General features: G+C 41.3%; 1 protein-coding gene across 10 annotated transcripts in view; it reads left to right on the plus strand.

Annotated features, from left to right (window-relative positions):
• pleca (plectin a) overlaps positions 1-18,919 on the plus strand; it is a 100,050-nt gene that overhangs the window by 80,110 nt on the left and 1,021 nt on the right. For 7 of the 10 annotated variants that reach the window (XM_028596668.1, XM_028596669.1, XM_028596675.1 and 4 more), the window contains 14 exons: positions 124-276; positions 573-727; positions 828-954; positions 1,615-1,798; positions 2,022-2,042; positions 2,783-2,940; positions 3,169-3,347; positions 3,436-3,574; positions 3,740-4,096; positions 4,384-4,467; positions 4,555-4,659; positions 4,853-4,951; positions 7,122-10,469; positions 11,852-18,902. In XM_028596668.1, coding sequence (XP_028452469.1) covers positions 124-276; positions 573-727; positions 828-954; positions 1,615-1,798; positions 2,022-2,042; positions 2,783-2,940; positions 3,169-3,347; positions 3,436-3,574; positions 3,740-4,096; positions 4,384-4,467; positions 4,555-4,659; positions 4,853-4,951; positions 7,122-10,469; positions 11,852-18,040 — 11,298 coding nt within the window. In that variant the 3' untranslated portion in view covers positions 18,041-18,902. The remainder of the gene's footprint in view (positions 1-123; positions 277-572; positions 728-827; positions 955-1,614; positions 1,799-2,021; positions 2,043-2,782; positions 2,941-3,168; positions 3,348-3,435; positions 3,575-3,739; positions 4,097-4,383; positions 4,468-4,554; positions 4,660-4,852; positions 4,952-7,121; positions 10,470-11,851; positions 18,903-18,919) is intronic. The other 3 variants (XM_028596670.1, XM_028596672.1, XM_028596676.1) reach the window with 1 other exon arrangement.

Below are 18,919 nucleotides of genomic sequence, written 5' to 3' on the forward strand. Positions count from 1 at the left end.
ATACCTGTTGATTTAAAGCTCCATGAGGTGCTTTGGCACTGTGGTGAGGAGAGAAAACTGTTATTACTCCTGCTAAATACTTTCTTAAACATCATAAAACATAAATTCTTGTGTTCTTCACAGGATGAGAAAGAGCAACTGACTGAGTTCAAAACTCACCTGGAAGGCCTGAAGCGAAGGGCCAAGACCATTGTCCAGCTCAAACCACGTAACCCTGCTAGCGCCATAAAGAACAAACAGCCCATCCAGGCCGTCTGTGACTTCAAACAGATGGAGGTAGGTGTCTTAACTGCATGGAGATATTATTATAAACTCATTAATTCTGTTAAATATTTTGGACATACCAAGAATTGCTACATGCATACAAATCGCAGAAATCATTAAGTTTTTAAATATTTTTAAATAAAGTTATATTGGCCAAATTTGTAATGGGACATCAATGAGTTCCAAAGCTGTGTCCAGCTTTCAGTTCACTTTTAATAACAGTGTAATAATTTCTTAGTAAACGCCAGTAAATTACAGGAATATTTAGTAGTAGATTCAGTCAGACGCCTATGTTTATCTCCGTCCAGATCACAGTCCACAGAGGAGAAGAGTGCGCTCTGTTGAACAACTCGCAGCCCGACAAGTGGAAGGTGCTGAATGATAAAGGCAATGAGGCGTCTGTACCGTCAATCTGCTTCCTGGTTCCACCCACCAATAAGGACGCTGTGAACAGTGTTGCCGGGTGAGCTAAGAGTTGCTCGAGGGTGATTACTTAAAATCTAAATGCACATGCACACGGTGTGTCGTTAAATGCTCACTTTGACCCAACTTACCTTCCTCAGACTGGACGGAAACCTCCAGAGGCTGCAGACGATGTGGCAGACGATGTATGTGGACATGAAGAGCATGCTGTCCTGGCAGTACCTGATGAGAGACATCCACATCATCCAGACCTGGAACGTCACCATGGTAACAGCACAGGACATTCTGTATTAAAAAAAAGACTAATGCACTTACAGTGCCTTTAACTATTTTTACTTTAAAATATTGAGATTCAAATTCTACATTTGGATTAAACGTGGAGAATTGCATAAGAGAAGTTTGACATTGTCTGCTAATCATAATATTATTTGTACTTGTATTCCTGGTTATTTTTAGTTGCTGCATTCATAATTGCAACATTAAACCACTATGTGGAAACAGATTAGTTCACATTTAGTTACTCTCAAGTTAACTTAAATTCAGATGAAGGCTAGTTGAATTGTTTCACCTCAATTGTGAAATGTATTTGTTAAACTAATTAAATTCATGTGTGCATAGTAAGTATGAAAACTGTCTTCAAATTAACAATGGTAGTGGATAAAGTATGCATGAGTGCTTATGTTAACTTTATTTGGTTTATCTGGTTCATTCTCTCTTATTACTGTTGAATAAATCAACTAATAAGGACAAAATCATTTTGTTTTTAATTTTGGCTGATTATTCGCTACAAAAATAGAAATAGAAGCTACTTTTCTTAACACATATTTTACACTCTACTTGTTAATATACTGTAAATATTTTTTTCTAAATAAAAGCACAGAGTTTAATATCCATCTTCCCTGCCCCCCTCTATCTGCACCCTTGTAGTTTAAGACCATGAGGGTGGAGGAGTACCGCCTAGCACTGAGGAACCTGGAGCTGCACTACCAGGATTTCTTGAGAGACAGCCAGGACTCCCAGATGTTCGGGGCAGAGGACCGTATGCAGGTCGAGTCCAACTACAACAGAGCCAACCAGCACTACAACACGATGGTCAGCTCTGCAGAGCAAGGTGTGTACTGTTTGGTTATTTCACGAACCACTGTGGGTTCTCTTTATCACCCAGACATGCTCAGAAAGGGTCTGATGTTGATTATAAGACACTTTAATTTTATTTTGAGTTAAAGTTGGACAAAACCATTTTTTTTTTTTCATTGAATCATTTCTCAGACATTTATGTTGAAGTTCATTCATGGTCATTTGTGTGTAAGTTGACTGTTGGATTCACATTACAGGTTATGTGCCACCCAGAGCAGGTAAGGTGCTTTAGTAAAAGTGCCAGATGTGCAGTAGGAGCTTTTGATTGGCTGAACAGGACTGTGTATGTGTGTGTCTGTGTATGAAGGGCTGTTGTCATGTTTCATTTAATTCATTAACTCAATCCTCTTCGTCATCCTCACTGATTTTGGTATCCATCCTAACTTCACTCATTGTTGCATTCTTCAGTCTCTGTGCATGGGTTTAACAGCAGCTGATTTCCAATCTTTATCACTGAATGATTAAATCAATTAACTGATGAATTAACAACTGACGGATAATCAACATGGAACCAATCAAGCATGAAGAAGTACATTTATTGTGTACAATGTGACATAACTACATTCACAAATCAAAGTAATTGTGCTGAAGCCCCTGTATGTAAGTACTTCAGAGAAGTTTTGGATTTCAAGGGCTACAGTCAAAAACACTACACCAAAATACAAATGACTAAAGTAATGTACTAAAATAAAATAACTAAATAATAAAATTAATAAAATAAAACAACTAATACTGTACTTCTAAGTCTTAGAGGTACAGTATTAGTTATTTTATAACATATATAATATAAAAACACAGCATTCTCTTAGAGTCTAAGAGAACGCTGTGTTTTTATACAGATCTGATTGTTTGCTATTAATATCTTCCTCGGTCTAACAACTGGCTTATTTATCCAGTTTGTTTTCTCTGTAAACTAATAATATACATATATATACATTTTTCTTTTTCATCGAACCAGGAGAGCAAGACGAGTCTGTGTGCAAGGTTTACCTGACGAAGATCAAGGACCTTCGTCTGAAGCTGGAGGGTTGTGAGAATCGGACAGTTACGCGCCTCCGCCAGCCTGTAGACAAGGAGCCACTCAAAGCCTGCGCCCTGAAGACTGCAGAGCAAATGGTAACGATGTGACCACGAAAAACTGAGATTTAAAATAAAAACACAAATCACAAAGTTGTTGGCATAGCAGTGCTTCATTCAGATGTACTGTGCTGTGTTTAAAACTCAGTATGTATCCTGTTATATCCTACTGACTTCACTGGATTTCACTGCCAAAATAATATTAATATATGCATATTATTGGCTATATTAGTTCACTAAACCATCTCCTTTTTTTTTATTTGACAGAAAGTCCAGTCTGAGTTGGAGGGCTTAAAGAAAGACTTGAACTCCATCAGTGAGAAGACGGAGGAGGTTCTGGCGTCTCCTCAGCAGTCCAGCTCCGCCCCGATGCTTCGCTCCGAACTGGACGTCACGCTGAGGAAGATGGAGCACGTCTACGGCCTCTCCTCCGTCTACCTGGACAAGTGAGGCTTTTGTGACTCTCTGAGCGCTTTCTGATGAATTTCCAGCTGGTGCTGAGCTTTTTATTAAGTGTAAACCTCTTGATTTCAGGCTGAAGACCATTGATGTCGTGATCCGAAACACTAAAGACGCAGAAGACACAGTGAAGAGTTATGAGACTCGTCTGCGTGATGTTAGCAAAGTACCATCTGAAGAGAAGGAGGTGGAGGACCAGCGTAGTCAGCTGAAGGTATTGCCTGTTTTTGGAAAGATGTTCACTCATGTCTACAATCAATGTACATATTTAGTTTTATATTTTGCTATGTTTAAACTCTTAACCCGTGTCATGCTCGTCCCCAAACTGGACTGCATTATTTTTATATTAAGGGGATGACTTTGTTTTTTTGTCTGACAGTCGATGCGTGCTGAAGCAGAGGCCGACCAGGTGGTATTGGACCGCCTGCAGGACGATTTGAAGAGGGCAACAACTATCAACGACAAGATGACGAGGATCCACAGCGAGCGTGACGCTGAGCTGGAGCATTACCGTCAGCTGGTCAGCAGCCTCCTGGAGCGCTGGCAGGCTGTGTTTGCTCAGATCGACCTGAGGGAGCGGGAGCTCGGCCTCCTTGGGCGCCACATGAAGTCCTACAATGGAAGCTATGAGTGGCTCATCCACTGGCTCGAAGAAGCAAGACAGAGGCAGGAGAAAATTCAAGCTGTGCCCATCGGTGACAGCAAGGGTCTCAAGGAGCAACTGGCAGAGGAGAAGGTATTGTAATAGAAAAGATGAGCTGTGTGGGTTAAAGGGAAGTAAAGTCCTTATGCCCTCTGGATGTCACACTGATGGTACACATTTAGTGCACTGTATTCTCGTTAAAAAACTTTCTTTACTGATTTTAATTATGTACAGGTTGTGGAAGTCATTTTAATAAGACTAGTAGCTGTGGCTTTTCTTTTTTGTTAAAAAAAAATGGAATACACTATAAAAATGTGAGAAAATACATTTTGAATAGTGAAATATTGTCTGTGTGTTAATGTTTTCATTTATTTTTACAGAAACTCCTGGAAGAGATTGATAAAAACAAGGACAAGATTGAAAGTTGCCAGAAAAATGCAAAGGTTTACATCGATTCAGTCAAGGTATGTACTGATTTTTCCAGCTTTACAACTGAAGGAAGTTTTTTTTTTCTGGCTTGATTTAAGATTGTTTTCTTTCTTTTTTTTTAGGATTACGAGTTTCAGATTTTGACTTACAAAGCCCTCCAGGATCCCATAGCATCTCCTTTAAAGAAACCCAAAATGGAGTGTGCATCTGATGATATCATTCAAGAGGTAAGTTGTACGAGTTTATCACCTTTATCACATCACACCACCTGAGAAGAGCAAACATGCGCATACATCCAGTTTGGTTGAGTACGACTGTCTGTTACCTGTTTTATCATTAATGTGATTAAAATGCCTTTTAGCTATTATACACATACATGTGTGTTTTTAAAGTCAAGTAAATACACTGCATTTCTTTCAGTATGTTACTCTGAGAACCCGCTACAGTGAGCTGATGACTCTCACCAGCCAGTACATTAAGTTCATTATAGAAATGCAGCGCCGCCTGGAGGATGACAAGGTAATTACACACAAGACATGCAGCAGCAGATTTCTGTCAAAAACCCACTTGGCAAATTACCACTAACACAAACAATGCCACCTTTACCTGTTAACTGATTTATGTATGGGGAAATCATTTGTCATCTACTACCAAAATGTTGGCACTCAATATGTATAATTACTCAGAGTCTGTTCAGTCTGTGATGATAGGACAGCGTTCAGTGGTGAAGCAAACTGTTTCATCCTAGTGTTTCAGCACATCACATCCCCACTACAGTATTTGTCTGTCATTGCCCTACACTGTGTATTTAGTCAAATCATGTCACATAGTCTGTACATATGACTCCGATCTGCCCTGACCTCAGTCACATTTCCCAATTGCTTAACTGCTCGATTTAATATTTGCTTCTTTATTTCCTCTTGAAATCACCCACACTTGTGATTTAAAGGCTTCAGTTTGGCTACCTGCCTTCTCAGATATATTATTTTTCAATCTACCTTACCTTTTATTTTCCCCTTCCTTTTCTTCTTTTCTTCTTTTCTAACTTTCTATTGTGTTTGATCCTTTCAACCTGCTCGCCAGTGCTTTGTCATGATGAGTATTAATCACACGCTTAAGAGATGAATTAACTCCAAAGCACCAGGTATTTAAAAAAATAAATAAAAAGACCCTCTCAGTTCATGTCATTCCTCTCTACATCAGACCCTTGTCTGTAGTGAAAGGAAGGTTCAGGATTTTTTTGGAGACCTTTCATAATTGAGGTCGTTCTTAGTTCTCTGATCAATTTGCATCGCTTCCATGTTCATGCTTTGCTAGGGTAAATGTCAACTTTTAAAATAATTTTCAAGCTTTTGTATGTATTTCTCTTGTCTTAATATAATAATGTGACTTAAAAGCAATTATGCTTTTTTTAAGGACCTATTGGGATTATGGACAATATTGCTTAGGGCTGCAACAAATGATGATTCAAACATTTACTAATCCCAATTTTGCAGAAGCTAAAGTAACGTCTTTAAATGTCTTCTTTTGTTTGACCAAAATTCAAAATCCCAAAGATATTCCGTTTACAATTTTATTACAAAAAGCAGCAAATCCTCTCATTTCAGAAAATGTTTTGTCATTTTTTTTCATTATTTCTGCTTTAAAAATGAAGATTAATCAATGGTCTATTATTACAGAAAATAAATATAGAATGCTGATGAAAATCTACCAGAAGTAACTGTCCTAAACTAGAGCTTAATTAGCACTCAATATGACAGGTTTCTAAAGTGTTGGACCTTCCTTTTAGGGGTCAATCACCGGTACAATTGCACAAAGCATCGCCCATGTTACTAAAGAGTAGAACTCATCTCTTGATGTTTGCCTGTTTCTGTCATCAGAGTTAAGTGTAAATTGATCTTGGATTCATGTCTTAAGTCTACATTTTAATCCAAGCTTACTTTTTGCTCTGTGTTACATCAAATCATGCTATGTTTGCTGCATCACTATGCTGTTCTACACAGTCAGGGTTATTTTGGTTGAAATCTTGGTATCTTTCCCACTGCGCTTCATACTTTTTGCATGCTGCTAATTATTTATTCCCTGCCTATTTCTTTTTCTACTTTACACATTTTACAAAAAGCTGCTTTATTTTGAGAATGTAAAGATTGAGGAGTGACACAACTCTAACCCTAAATATCAAATGGTGAGTGAATTATACAACAATGTTCCTTTAGAAACCCAAATATATATATTTTGATAGAAGCAACAGCAACACACACCTCAACAATACTGAGTTTGCCATCATTACTACTACATACACATCATTTTCTATTTTTTGTAACAAGACCATAATATACAGTACTGATGATGTAATATGTGACAAGGCTTTATTACAGCTTATATTAAACATTGATCAAGTAAAAATACCTCAACTGCATGAAAGCAAAGTGTAGTGTCGTGCTGTCCTGTTGTGAAGTAAAGTGTCATTCTGTGTGCCACACATTAAATTAACATGACAAGCATTTCCCAATTCAGTATTTTTCCTCTAAAGAAGTGTATTTGTTGTGGATAATAACTGTAACACAATCTCATGTATTTACATTTTCATGTACCTACATGTTTCATAATTACTTGTTTTATTTTGTAGTCTAACACCTCTAACATTTTCTCAATTCCTTTTACTCCCTCTTTGCTTCTACTAATACAGAAAGCTTCTGAAAAACTAAAAGAAGAGGAGAGGAAAAGGGTGGAAGAGATACAATCTGAGTTAGATAAACAGAAACAGTTGGCTGAGGCTCATGCTAAATCTGTGGCCAAAGCAGAACAAGAAGCCCAGGAGCTGAAGTTGAAGATGAAAGAAGAAGCCAGCATGAGGCAAGATGTTGCAGTGGATGCTGAGAAACAGAAGCAAAACATACAGCATGAGCTGCATCATCTGAAGACTCTGTCTGAGCAGGAGATCAAGTCCAAGAGTCAGCAGCTGGAAGAGGCGCTAGTCAGTCGTACCAAAATTGAGGAGGAGATCCACTTAATTAGAATCCAGTTAGAGACAACAATAAAACAGAAAGGCACAGCTGAGTTTGAGTTACAGCAGCTCAGAGACAAGGCTGTTGAGGCTGAGAAGCTCAGGAAAGCTGCTCAGGAGGATGCAGAAAGGCTTCGCAAGCAGGTGACTGAAGAGACTCAGAAAAAGAAAAATGCAGAAGATGAGCTGAAACGTAAATGTGAGGCAGAAAAAGAGGCCGCCAAGCAGAAGCAGAAAGCAATGGATGAACTGCAAAAATTCAAAATGCAAGCTGAGGAGGCAGAGAGGCGCATGAAACAGGCTGAGGAAGAGAAACTGAGGCAGATCAAGGTAGTAGAGGAGGTGGCACAAAAGAGTGCTGCCACACAGCTGCAAACCCATTCCATGTCATTCAATGAGAAGACAACAAAACTGGAGGAATCCCTTAAGAAAGAGCAGGGCACCGTCCTTCAGTTGCAAGAGGAAGCCGAAAAACTCAGGAAGCAACAAGAGGAAGCTAACAAAGCCAGGGAGCAAGCAGAGAAAGAGCTTGAAACATGGAGACAGAAAGCCAACGAGGCTCTCCGCTTGAGGCTACAGGCTGAAGAGGAAGCTCAAAAGAAGAGCCAGACTCAAGAGGAAGCAGAGAGGCAGAAAGTCGAGGCAGAGCGTGATGCCAAGAAAAGGGCTAAAGCTGAAGATGCTGCTCTTAAACAGAAAGAGAATGCAGAGAAAGAGTTGGAGAAACAGAGGAAATTTGCAGAACAAGTAGCCCAGCAAAAGCTTTCTGCAGAACAAGAATGCATACGACTGAAGGCTGACTTTGATCATGCTGAACAACAGAGGGGCCTGTTGGATAATGAGCTCCAGCGTCTAAAAAACGAGGTGATTGCTGCCGAAAACCAGAGGAAACAATTGGAAGAGGAGCTGGCTAAAGTCAGAAGTGAAATGGATGCTCTTCTGCAGATGAAGATTCAAGCTGAGAAGAAGACTCTCTCGAACACAGAAAAGAGCAAGCAGCTTCTTGAATCTGAAGCACTGAAAATGAAACAACTTGCTGATGAAGCAACTAGGCTGAGATTGGTTGCCGAAGAGGCAAAGAAGCAGAGGCAGACTGCAGAGGAAGAGGCAGCTCGGCAGAGAGCTGAGGCTGAGAAAATACTAAAAGAAAAGCTAGCTGCCATAAACGAGGCAACTCGTCTGAAGACCGAAGCTGAGATCGCTCTGAAAGCTAAAGAAGCAGAAAACGAACAATTGAAAAGAAAAGCTGAGGACGAAGCTTATCAGAGAAAGCTGCTGGAGGATCAAGCTGCTCAGCATAAACAAGACATACAAGAGAAAATCACACATCTGAAGAGCTCTTCTGATTCTGAGTTAGTGAGACAAAAAACAATTGTGGAAGAAACTTTGAGGCAAAAGAAGGTCGTTGAAGAAGAAATTCACATAATTAAGATCAACTTTGAGAAAGCATCAAAAGGCAAGTCGGATTTGGAGGTGGAGTTAAAGAAGTTGAAGGGAATTGCAGAGGAGACACAGAAAAGCAAACTCAAAGCTGAGGCAGAGGCTGAGAAAATGAAAAAGCTTGCTGCAGAGGAAGAGAAGAAAAGGAAAGAATCTGAGGAGAAGGTGAAGACGATTACTGCAGCAGAAGAAGAGGCAGCTCGACAATGCAAAGCCGCTCAGGAGGAAGTTGAACGTCTCAAAAAGAAAGCTGCTGAAGCAAATGCACAGAAAGACAAGGCTGAGAAAGAGGCAGAGAAGCAGGTCATCCTGGCCAAAGAAGCAGCACAGAAATGCAGTTCCGCAGAGCAGAAAGCCCAAGATGTTCTCAGCAAGAATAAAGAAGACAGCCTTGCTCAGGAAAAGCTGAAAGATGAGTTTGAAAAAGCTAAGAAACTTGCACAAGCAGCTGAGGAAGCCAAAGCAAAAGCGGAGAAAGAGGCTGCTCTGCTCAGACAAAAAGCTGCAGAGGCTGAAAAGCTGAAAAAATCGGCCGAGGATGAAGCTGCAAAACAGGCCAAAGCTCAAAAAGATGCAGAGAAACTGAGGAAAGAGGCGGAGGAGGAGGCCTCTAAGCGAGCGGCAGCTGAGGCGGCAGCTCTAGAGCAGAAAAAGCAGGCGGATGCAGAGATGGCAAAGCACAAAAAAGAAGCAGAACAAGCACTTAAGCAAAAGTCTCAGGTTGAGAAGGAACTTACAATGGTTAAACTGCGGCTGGATGAGACTGATAAGCAGAAAGCTGTGTTGGATGAGGAGCTTCAGCGAGTTAAAGGTGAAGTAAATGATGCCGTCAAGCAAAAGGCACAGGTGGAGGATGAACTGTCCAAAGTAAAGATCCAGATGGATGAGCTCCTGAAACTTAAGCTTAAGATTGAGGGAGAAAACCAGCGCCTCATGCAGAAAGACAAAGACAATACACAGATATTACTTGCGGAGGAAGCAGTGAAAATGAAGAGTCTGGCGGAGGAGGCTGCCAGACTTAGTGTGGAAGCTGAGGAAGCAGCCAGACACAGACAGATCGCCGAGTCTGACTTGGCTGAACAGAGGGCACTTGCAGAGAAAATGCTAAAGGAGAAAATGCAGGCCATCCAAGAGGCTACAAAACTGAAAGCTGAGGCACAAGAGCTCCAGAAACAGAAGAACCAGGCACAGGAAAAGGCTAAAAAACTACTAGAGGACAAACAGCAGATCCAGCAGCGCCTTGATAAGGAGACAGAGGGCTTCCAAAAATCATTAGAGGAAGAGCGTAAGAGGCAGCTTGATGTTTCAGCAGAAGCAGAACAACTAAAATTGAGGGTGAAAGAGCTCAGTGACGCTCAGTCAAAAGCTGAAAAGGAGGCTAAGAAATTCAAGAAACAAGCAGATGAAGCAAAATTGCGTCTTCAAGAGACAGAAAAACAAACTACAGAAACTGTTATGCAGAAGTTGGAGACACAGAGGCTGCAGAGCACCAGAGAGGCTGGTGACTTGAAGGAAGCCATCGCTGACCTCGAGAAAGAGAGAGAGAAACTGAAAAAAGAGGCAGAGGAGCTTCATAAAAAATCTAAAGAGGTATTTTGACATGAATTAACACTGTTAGTCAATTTACACAACCCTTCCAATTAACATAGTTCTGTAAAAGACACTAACTACAGTATTTGTGGAAAAACATGTAACATTACATGTAAATTGCAGAGACTTAAAGTAACATCCAGCAATTTATATGTCTGTGTTTATATGTCATTCAAATAACAATACTGCAGAGTTGAAATACTCACGAGTAAAACAATGAAAGACTTTTTGAGAAGTACTCTTATTCACTTTCTTGCCGAGAGTTAGATAAAAATATGAATGTCTGAATACTATACACGAATTTACTTTGAGAAGACGTTAGCTTAGCATTAAGACTGGAAACAGGTAGAAACTGTTAGTCTGGCTCTATTCAGTTCACTTTTTTGTAGGGATTAAACAAACGAGATATAACATGTTAATTAGTGAGCTGTAGAGCTGTTCATAGGCGGATTTTGTCACCTTAGGACAAAGCCAAGCTAGCTGTTACCCCCTTTTTCATAGTTTTGATGCTAAGCTAACCGGCTGCTGTCTTTAGCTTCATAAAGCGTACAGACATGAGAACTAGACTTAATCTTCTTATCTAACTCTCGGCAAGAAAGCCTATTTCCAAAATTGTTGAACTATAACTTATATATATATATATATATATATATATATATATATTTTACCCCTTGACGCCTGAATTTATTCACAATTATATAAACAAAATATTATGTGTGTTTCTGGCTCCAAGCTGATGCTAAATTAAGTTGAGATTGTTAATTTGTCTATAGCATATGGAATAGATATAAATTTAGGTATGATGCAAATTAGCGACAACAGGCATTATGGTAAAATTCTTTACAAAATGGTAAAATTAATAAAACACATAGTAGATTTCATTCATGTCACAAAGTTGTTAGAACTTCTAAACTGTAATTGACAAATACATGGATCTTGACAACGGCAAGAAAGAAAACACTCTCCTACTCCCTAACATTGACAGTAGTTTCTTTAGTGTTAGGGGTAGGGTTAGGTTTAGGGGTAGGATTAGGTGTAGCGGTAGGGTTAGGTGTAGGGGTAGGATTAGCGGTAGGGTTAGGTTTAATTTCGCTTCCGTGAACCGGATGTATCTCCCACTCCGAACGGTCCTACGAGAAACCAGTGCATGCAAAAGGTTCCTAGGTATGTATCGCATGTAAACAAACCGGAATTGGGGGGAATACACACGCTATCTCGCCTGCAGTCGGAATGGAAGGGGTTTGATGCAAATTAGCGACAGTCGGCGTTAAGGGGATATATATATATATATATATATATAAATATTGCTTTAAGTTACATGCAATGATTGGGTGATATTTGATTGAAATTTTACTGATTTATTTCTTCTTTTTTCCAAATAGATGGCAAATGCCCAACAAGAACAGATTGAGCAAGAGAAGGCCATTCTTCAGCAGTCCTTCCTCACAGAGAAGGAACTGTTGTTGAAAAGAGAAAAAGCTGTTGAAGATGAGAAGAAGAAGCTTGAGAAACAGTTTGAGGATGAAGTGAAAAAGGCCAAAGCTCTCAAAGATGAACAAGAACGTCAGCGGAAGCTAATGGAAGAGGAGAAGAAGAAACTTCAGGCTATTATGGATGAAGCCATTGAGAAACAAAAGGGGGCTGAAGCAGAGATAAAAAACAAGCAGAAAGAAATGGAGGTGCTTGAAAAGAAAAGGCTTGAACAAGAAAAACTCCTGGGAGAGGAAAACAAAAAGCTTAGAGAGAAACTCCAGAGTCTTGAGGTTGCCTACAAGACAAAGGCAATTGAAGTTCAGACTGGTACGGTTCCTGAGGAGCAGTTAGTTGCAATGACAACGGTGGAAACAACAAAGAAAGTCTTCAATGGCTCTGTTGAAGCGGACGGAATGAAGAAAAATGCAGAATCACCGTTTGCGTTTGATGGAATTAGAGAGAAAGTTCCTGCTGAAAGGCTTCATGACATTGGCGTCCTGACGAAAAAGGAATTTGACAAATTGAAAAAAGGCAAAGTGTCTGTGCAAGACCTCGGAAAGACTGATAAAGTTAAATTGTGTCTTAAGGGACAGAGCTGTGTCGGAGGTGTCTTGACTCCATCTAAAGAGAAAATGAGTGTATATCAGGCTATGACAGAGAACAAGATCACCCCTAACACTGCCACAATGCTCCTTGAGGCTCAAGCAGCTTCTGGCTACATCGTAGATCCAGTGAAAAATAAACTTCTCTCAGTAGATGAGGCTGTTAAAGATGAGTTAATTGGCCCTGAGCTCCATGAAAGGATGCTTTCTGCAGAGCGAGCAGCCACTGGCTTTAAAGATCCCTATACTGGGGCCAAAATCTCTCTCTTTGAGGCCATGAAGAAGGGACTTATTGAAAAGGAGCAGGCCACCAAATTCCTAGATGTACAGCTTGCAACTGGTGGCATCATTGACCCTATCAATAGCCATAGAGTGCCACTTCAGACTGCCTACAAGCAGGGTCAGTTTGATGCAGACATGAACAAGACAATCGCTGATCCCAGTGATGATTGCAAATTATTTATTGACCCCAGCTCTCAAGAGCAACTCACTTACAAACAGTTGCTGGAGAAATGCACCAAGGATGCCGAGACAGGACTGCTGATATTACCAGTAACTGAGAAAGCTGCTCAGAGTGAGAGAACATACACAGATCTAGAGACTAAAGAAGTGTTCAGTACATCAAACGTTGTTGTGCCTTTTGGAAGGTTCAAAGGCAGAACTGTCACCATTTGGGAAGTCATAAATTCTGAATATTTCACTGAAGAGCAAAGAAGAGAATTGATTCGCCAGTACAAGACAGGCAAGATCACAGTAGAGAAGATTATTAGAATTGTCATCACAGTTGTGGAAGACAAGGAGAAGGAGAAGGAAAATGTGTTTAATGGTTTGAGGGCTCCAGTCTCTGCCAGTGAACTGTTAGAGTCCAAGATTATAAACAAAGACTTGTTCAACAAGTTGAGTAATGGCAAGATAACAGTGAAAGAGATCTCTGAGATGGAGCCTGTGAAGAAGGCACTACAAGGAACACCGAGCATTGCTGGACTGTTAAATGAACCAACCAAGGAGAAAATGCCTTTCTACCAAGCTATGAAGAAAGACTTACTGTCACCAGAAACTGTGATAAACCTTCTTGAAGCTCAAGCGGCAACTGGGTTTTTAATTGATCCTGTCAAAAATGAGAGGGTCCCTGTTGATGAAGCTGTTAAATCAGGTCTTGTGGGCCCAGAACTCCATGAACGACTTCTGTCAGCAGAGAGAGCTGTCAACGGTTACAGAGATCCATATACAGGAAAGAAGGTGTCTCTGTTTGAAGCCATGAACAAAGGCCTTATAAAGAAAGACCATGGCATCCGTCTGCTTGAAGCACAACTCTCAACAGGTGGAATTATCGACCCTATTAACAGCTATCGTATCCCACATGAGGTTGCCTGCAAACGAGGATATTTTGATGAGGAAATCAGCAAGACGTTGAACAAAAACACTGATGACACAAAGGTGTTTTATGATCCTAACTCACAAGAGGATTCAACCTATGCTCAGCTCATGGATAAGTGTGTCACGGACAAGGAAACTGGACTCCCATTGTTTCCTCTTTCAAAGAAGGCTGCAAAGCCAAAAGAAGACAAACAGATTACAGAGGCTAAGACAAAAGAGGCTTTGAACCATTCAACCATGGAGCTGGACTATGGCCCTTTCAAAGGAAGAAAAGTCACAATTTGGGAGATCATACACTCTGAATACATCACTGAGGTGCAAAGAATAGAGCTGATTCGCCAGTTCAGAATGGGGCAGGTGACAATTGAAAAGTTGATAACAATTGTGATAACCATGGTTGAAGAAAAAGAAGACAAAACCAAGAAAGAAGTCTGTTTTGAGGGCCTTAGAGCACCAGTCACTGCCAACTCTTTGCTTGATTCCAACATCATCGATAAGGCGACATTTGACCAAATCCAACAGGGTAAAAAGACACCTAAAGAAGTTAGTGAAACTGATAAGGTACGGAAGTACTTGCAGGGCACAGACCGCGTTGATGGTATCACTATGGAAGATTCAAATGAGAAGTTAAGCATTTATCAAGCAATAAAGAAGAATGTTTTGCAGCAAAACACTGGGCTTGTACTACTTGAGGCCCAAGCTGGAACTGGTTTCATAACCGATCCGGTCAAAAATCTGAAATACTCTGTGGATGATGCTGTGAAGAATGGAGTTGTTGGCCCAGAGCTTCATGAGAAACTTCTCTCAGCTGAAAAAGCAGTGACTGGATACAAAGATCCATATACAGGCAATAAGATTTCTCTATTCCAAGCCATGAAGAAAGAGCTCGTCCTGAGGGAGCATGCTATTCCTCTCTTGGAGGCTCAGTTTGCTTCAGGAGGGATCATTGATCCAGTCAGCAGCCATCGTGTTCCCATTGATGTGGCCATTCAGCGTGGCTTTTGCAGTAAACAAATGTCCAAGTCCTTCAATGAACCCTCAGGCGACCTTAAAGGCTTCACCAACCCCAACACCAATGAAAGTGTTACTTACAAGCAGTTGGTGGAGAAATGTCTAAGAGATCCCAACTCTGGTCTGTGCTACCTGCCTCTGTCAAAGGTCGAAGCTCCTGCTCCTGTTGACAAATCTTATCAGTACACAGAGGAGCAAGCCCAAACAGATCTAGCTAAAACTCAAATTGAGATCCCTCATAAGAGTTTTGCAGGAAAAACATTTACCATTTGGGAAGTCATGAACTCAAATATGCTTCCAGAGGAGGAGAGACGGCGCCTCATGGAGCAGTATCGCTCAGGGAAAATCACAAAGGAAAGAATGCTAATCATCATCGTTGAAATCATTGAACAAAGGGAGACTCTAAAGTCAGAGCAGAGCATGTCATGTGATGTAATCAGAAGAAGAATCACTATTGAGGAGCTATACAGTGCTCGAATTATTGACTTGCACACATACAACCTCTTGAAACAAGAAAAGATGAACATTCGTGAGGTAATGGAAATGCCATCAGTCAGACAGTACCTCTTTGGTACTGGTTGCATTGCTGGAGTCATATCAGACAGTCCTCCAAAGATCAGCATTTACCAGGCAATGAAGAGTGGAAAGATTAAGCCTGAAGTTGCTTTGAGTCTCCTCGAGGCCCAAGCAGCAACAGGATTCATAATCGACCCAGTGAAAGATGAACTTCTAACAGTTGATGAAGCTGTACGCAAGGGGCTTGTGGGCCCTGAACTTCACGACAGACTTCTCTCTGCTGAAAGAGCAGTTACAGGTTACAAGGATCCGTACAGCGGGAAAGTGATTTCTCTCTTCCAGGCAATGAAAAAAGGCCTCGTTCCTGAGGATTATGCCTTCACGCTTTTGGAGGCCCAGAATGCCACTGGCGGCTTCATTGATCCTGAATACTACTTCCGCCTTCCTACAGATGTTGCCACGCAGCGTGGATACATCAACAAGGAGACACTTGACAGAATATCTGAATCTAATGAGGATGTGCGAGGTTACACTGATCCGACGACAGATGAAAAGCAATCCTATGCCCAGCTACTGAAAAGATGCAGAGTTGATAAAGAAAGTGGTTTGCGGCTACTTTCACTGGCAGACAGAAGTCTTCTCTTCAAGGGTCTCAGAAAGCAAATCACTGTGGAAGAGCTGCTTCGTTCACAGATTATCAGCCAAAAGACATACAACGAACTCACTGAGGGTATCATTACAGTGGAGGAGGTCAGCAGAGATGTGAAGAAATACCTGGAGGGTACAAGCTGTATTGCTGGTGTGTATGTAGAATCTAGCAAAGACCGCCTCTCTATTTACCAAGCAATGAAAAAGAACATGATCAGACCAGGGACTGCCTTTGAGCTCCTTGAGGCTCAAGCCGCCACAGGATATGTAATTGATCCTATTAAGAACCTGAAACTAAATGTCACTGAAGCTGTTAAGATGGGTGTTGTTGGCCCAGAGTTCAAAGATAAACTCCACTCAGCCGAACGAGCAGTCACAGGCTACAAAGACCCTTATTCTGGCAAGATCATCTCACTGTTCCAGGCTATGAAAAAAGGCCTCATTCTGAAAGACCATGGCATTCGTCTGCTGGAGGCTCAAATTGCTACCGGTGGCATCATTGATCCACAGGAGAGCCATCGCTTGCCAGTTGAAACAGCATATGAACGTGGCCTCTTTGATGAGGAAATGAATGAAATCCTCACTGACCCATCTGACGACACAAAGGGCTTCTTTGATCCCAACACTGAGGAGAATCTCACCTACCTGCAGCTGATGGAGAGATGTATGACAGACCCAGAAACAGGCCTCGCTCTTCTGCTGCTGAAAGATAAGAAGCGTGAGAGAAAGACATCATCCAAGTCCTCTGTTCGCAAACGTAGGGTCGTCATCGTCGACCCAGAGACGGGCAAAGAGATGTCCGTGTATGAGGCGTACCAAAAGGGGCTCATTGACCAGCAGACCTATCTCGAGCTCGCAGAGCAGGAGTGTGAGTGGGAGGAAGTTACCATCACCTCATCTGATGGAGTTGTGAAATCCATGATCACTGACAGAAGGTCTGGTCGGCAGTATGACATCGATGATGCGACCTCAAAGGGCCTGATTGACAAGTCAGCTCTGGATCAGTACCGCGCAGGAACTCTGTCAATCACAGAGTTCGCAGACATGCTGTCTGGAAACATGAGCGGTGTCAGATCACGTTCATCCTCCTTTGGCTCCTCTTCCTCTTACCCCATGAGCCCAATACCTGTTATAAAAGCACCAGCAACCACATGGAATGACCCAACGGAGGAAACTGGGCCTGTGGCTGGAATCTTAGACACAGAAACACTGGAGAAGGTTTCCATAACAGAGGCCATACACAGAAACCTGGTGGACAATATAACCGGTCAAAGGTTGCTGGAAGCTCAGGCCTGCACAGGAGGTATTATCGACCCAAATACCGGAGAGAAATTCGCTGTTGCAGATGCAATGAACAAAGGGCTTGTGGATAAAGTCATGGTGGACCGCATCAGTCTAGCCCAGAAGGCGTGCAATGGATTTGAGGATCCCAGAACCAAAACCAAAATGTCAGCAGCCCAAGCTCTAAAGAAAGGCTGGCTGTACTATGAGGCTGGGCAGCGATTCCTTGAGGTCCAGTATCTGACTGGTGGATTAATTGAACCAGATGCTACCAACAGAGTCTCCATAGATGATGCTGTGAAGAAGGGCACCTTAGACGCACGCACTGCGCAGAAGTTACGAGATGTTAGCGCATACTCCAAATACCTCACATGCCCTAAAACCAAGCTTAAGATCTCTTACAAGGACGCTATGGAAAGGAGCATGATAGAGGAGGGGACTGGTCTGCGACTACTTGAAGCATCATCCCAATCAAGCAAAGGCCTTTACAGTCCCTATAGCGTCAGCGGGTCAGGCTCCGCTTCTGGGTCACGATCCGGCTCAAGAACCGGTTCCAGGTCAGGCTCCAGAAGAGGCAGCTTCGATGCCACAGGATCAAGTTTCCCTACTAGCTTCTCTTCCTCACCCTCTTACAGTTCACCAAGCTATGGCCGCCGATACTGATGAGTTTGAAAGTTAAGGAATGAATTTCTAAGGAAAGGATACACTATAAAGCCACAGTGCTCACCAGATGCCTACTTCTCAGTGGAATAAGGACTACCTTTATTCTGCTCTGCATGTGGCTGTTACAGGGCTTTTAATATTTCATTTTATACATATAGTTGAATAATTTTGTTTATTATATGCGTTACATTTACATTTAGTTATGTTTATGCTATCTTATTAGAGTTTCTGATTACCGTACTGTTAGCAGCCTACGCTAAAGCTGTATATTATTTCCAATATCTATCACAAAGTTTCAAGTGTACATGCTATTTTTTTTTTTTTTTTTTCATAGTTTAACATCATAAGCATTTACTGTTGCACAAACAATATTCTATTTACAATATTGTGGTTGTTACACTCTAACCAAAATTGCTTATTACCATTAGCCTGATTGTTAAGGACAACCAAATTAGGTGTTTAAAATAAAATGTCTGTACTTGTGTATATTTCTGAATATTGGAAAAAGGAAAAATAAAAAGGGTTAGCTAAAGGAAGATAAATGCCACTCTGCAGGGCAGAATAAGGAGTCTCTCCCGAAGATGAATAAACACTAAAAGTGTCCGCTTTACTGTAAGAATGCCAAGCTTCAAGATCTTTTCTCTCCTGGGCAACACAACCACAAATCCTCTCCCAGTATCTCCTCCATTCCCAGTTGTCTGTCATATAACCTGGAGTTACAGCAACATGCTAACCTTGTCAAATGAAAGAACGAGCTCCCATAAATGGAAGGCTCATGTAGCCTATGAACATCCATGACTTTACAAATCCAACCTCAAGACCAACACATAGAAGTCGCTGCCTTTCTGAACACTTAAAAAAGGTACTTCATTCAATCGT

This window comes from Perca flavescens, chromosome 14 (genome assembly GCF_004354835.1).
Source record: "Perca flavescens isolate YP-PL-M2 chromosome 14, PFLA_1.0, whole genome shotgun sequence".
In the NCBI taxonomy this organism is placed as follows: domain Eukaryota; kingdom Metazoa; phylum Chordata; class Actinopteri; order Perciformes; family Percidae; genus Perca; species Perca flavescens.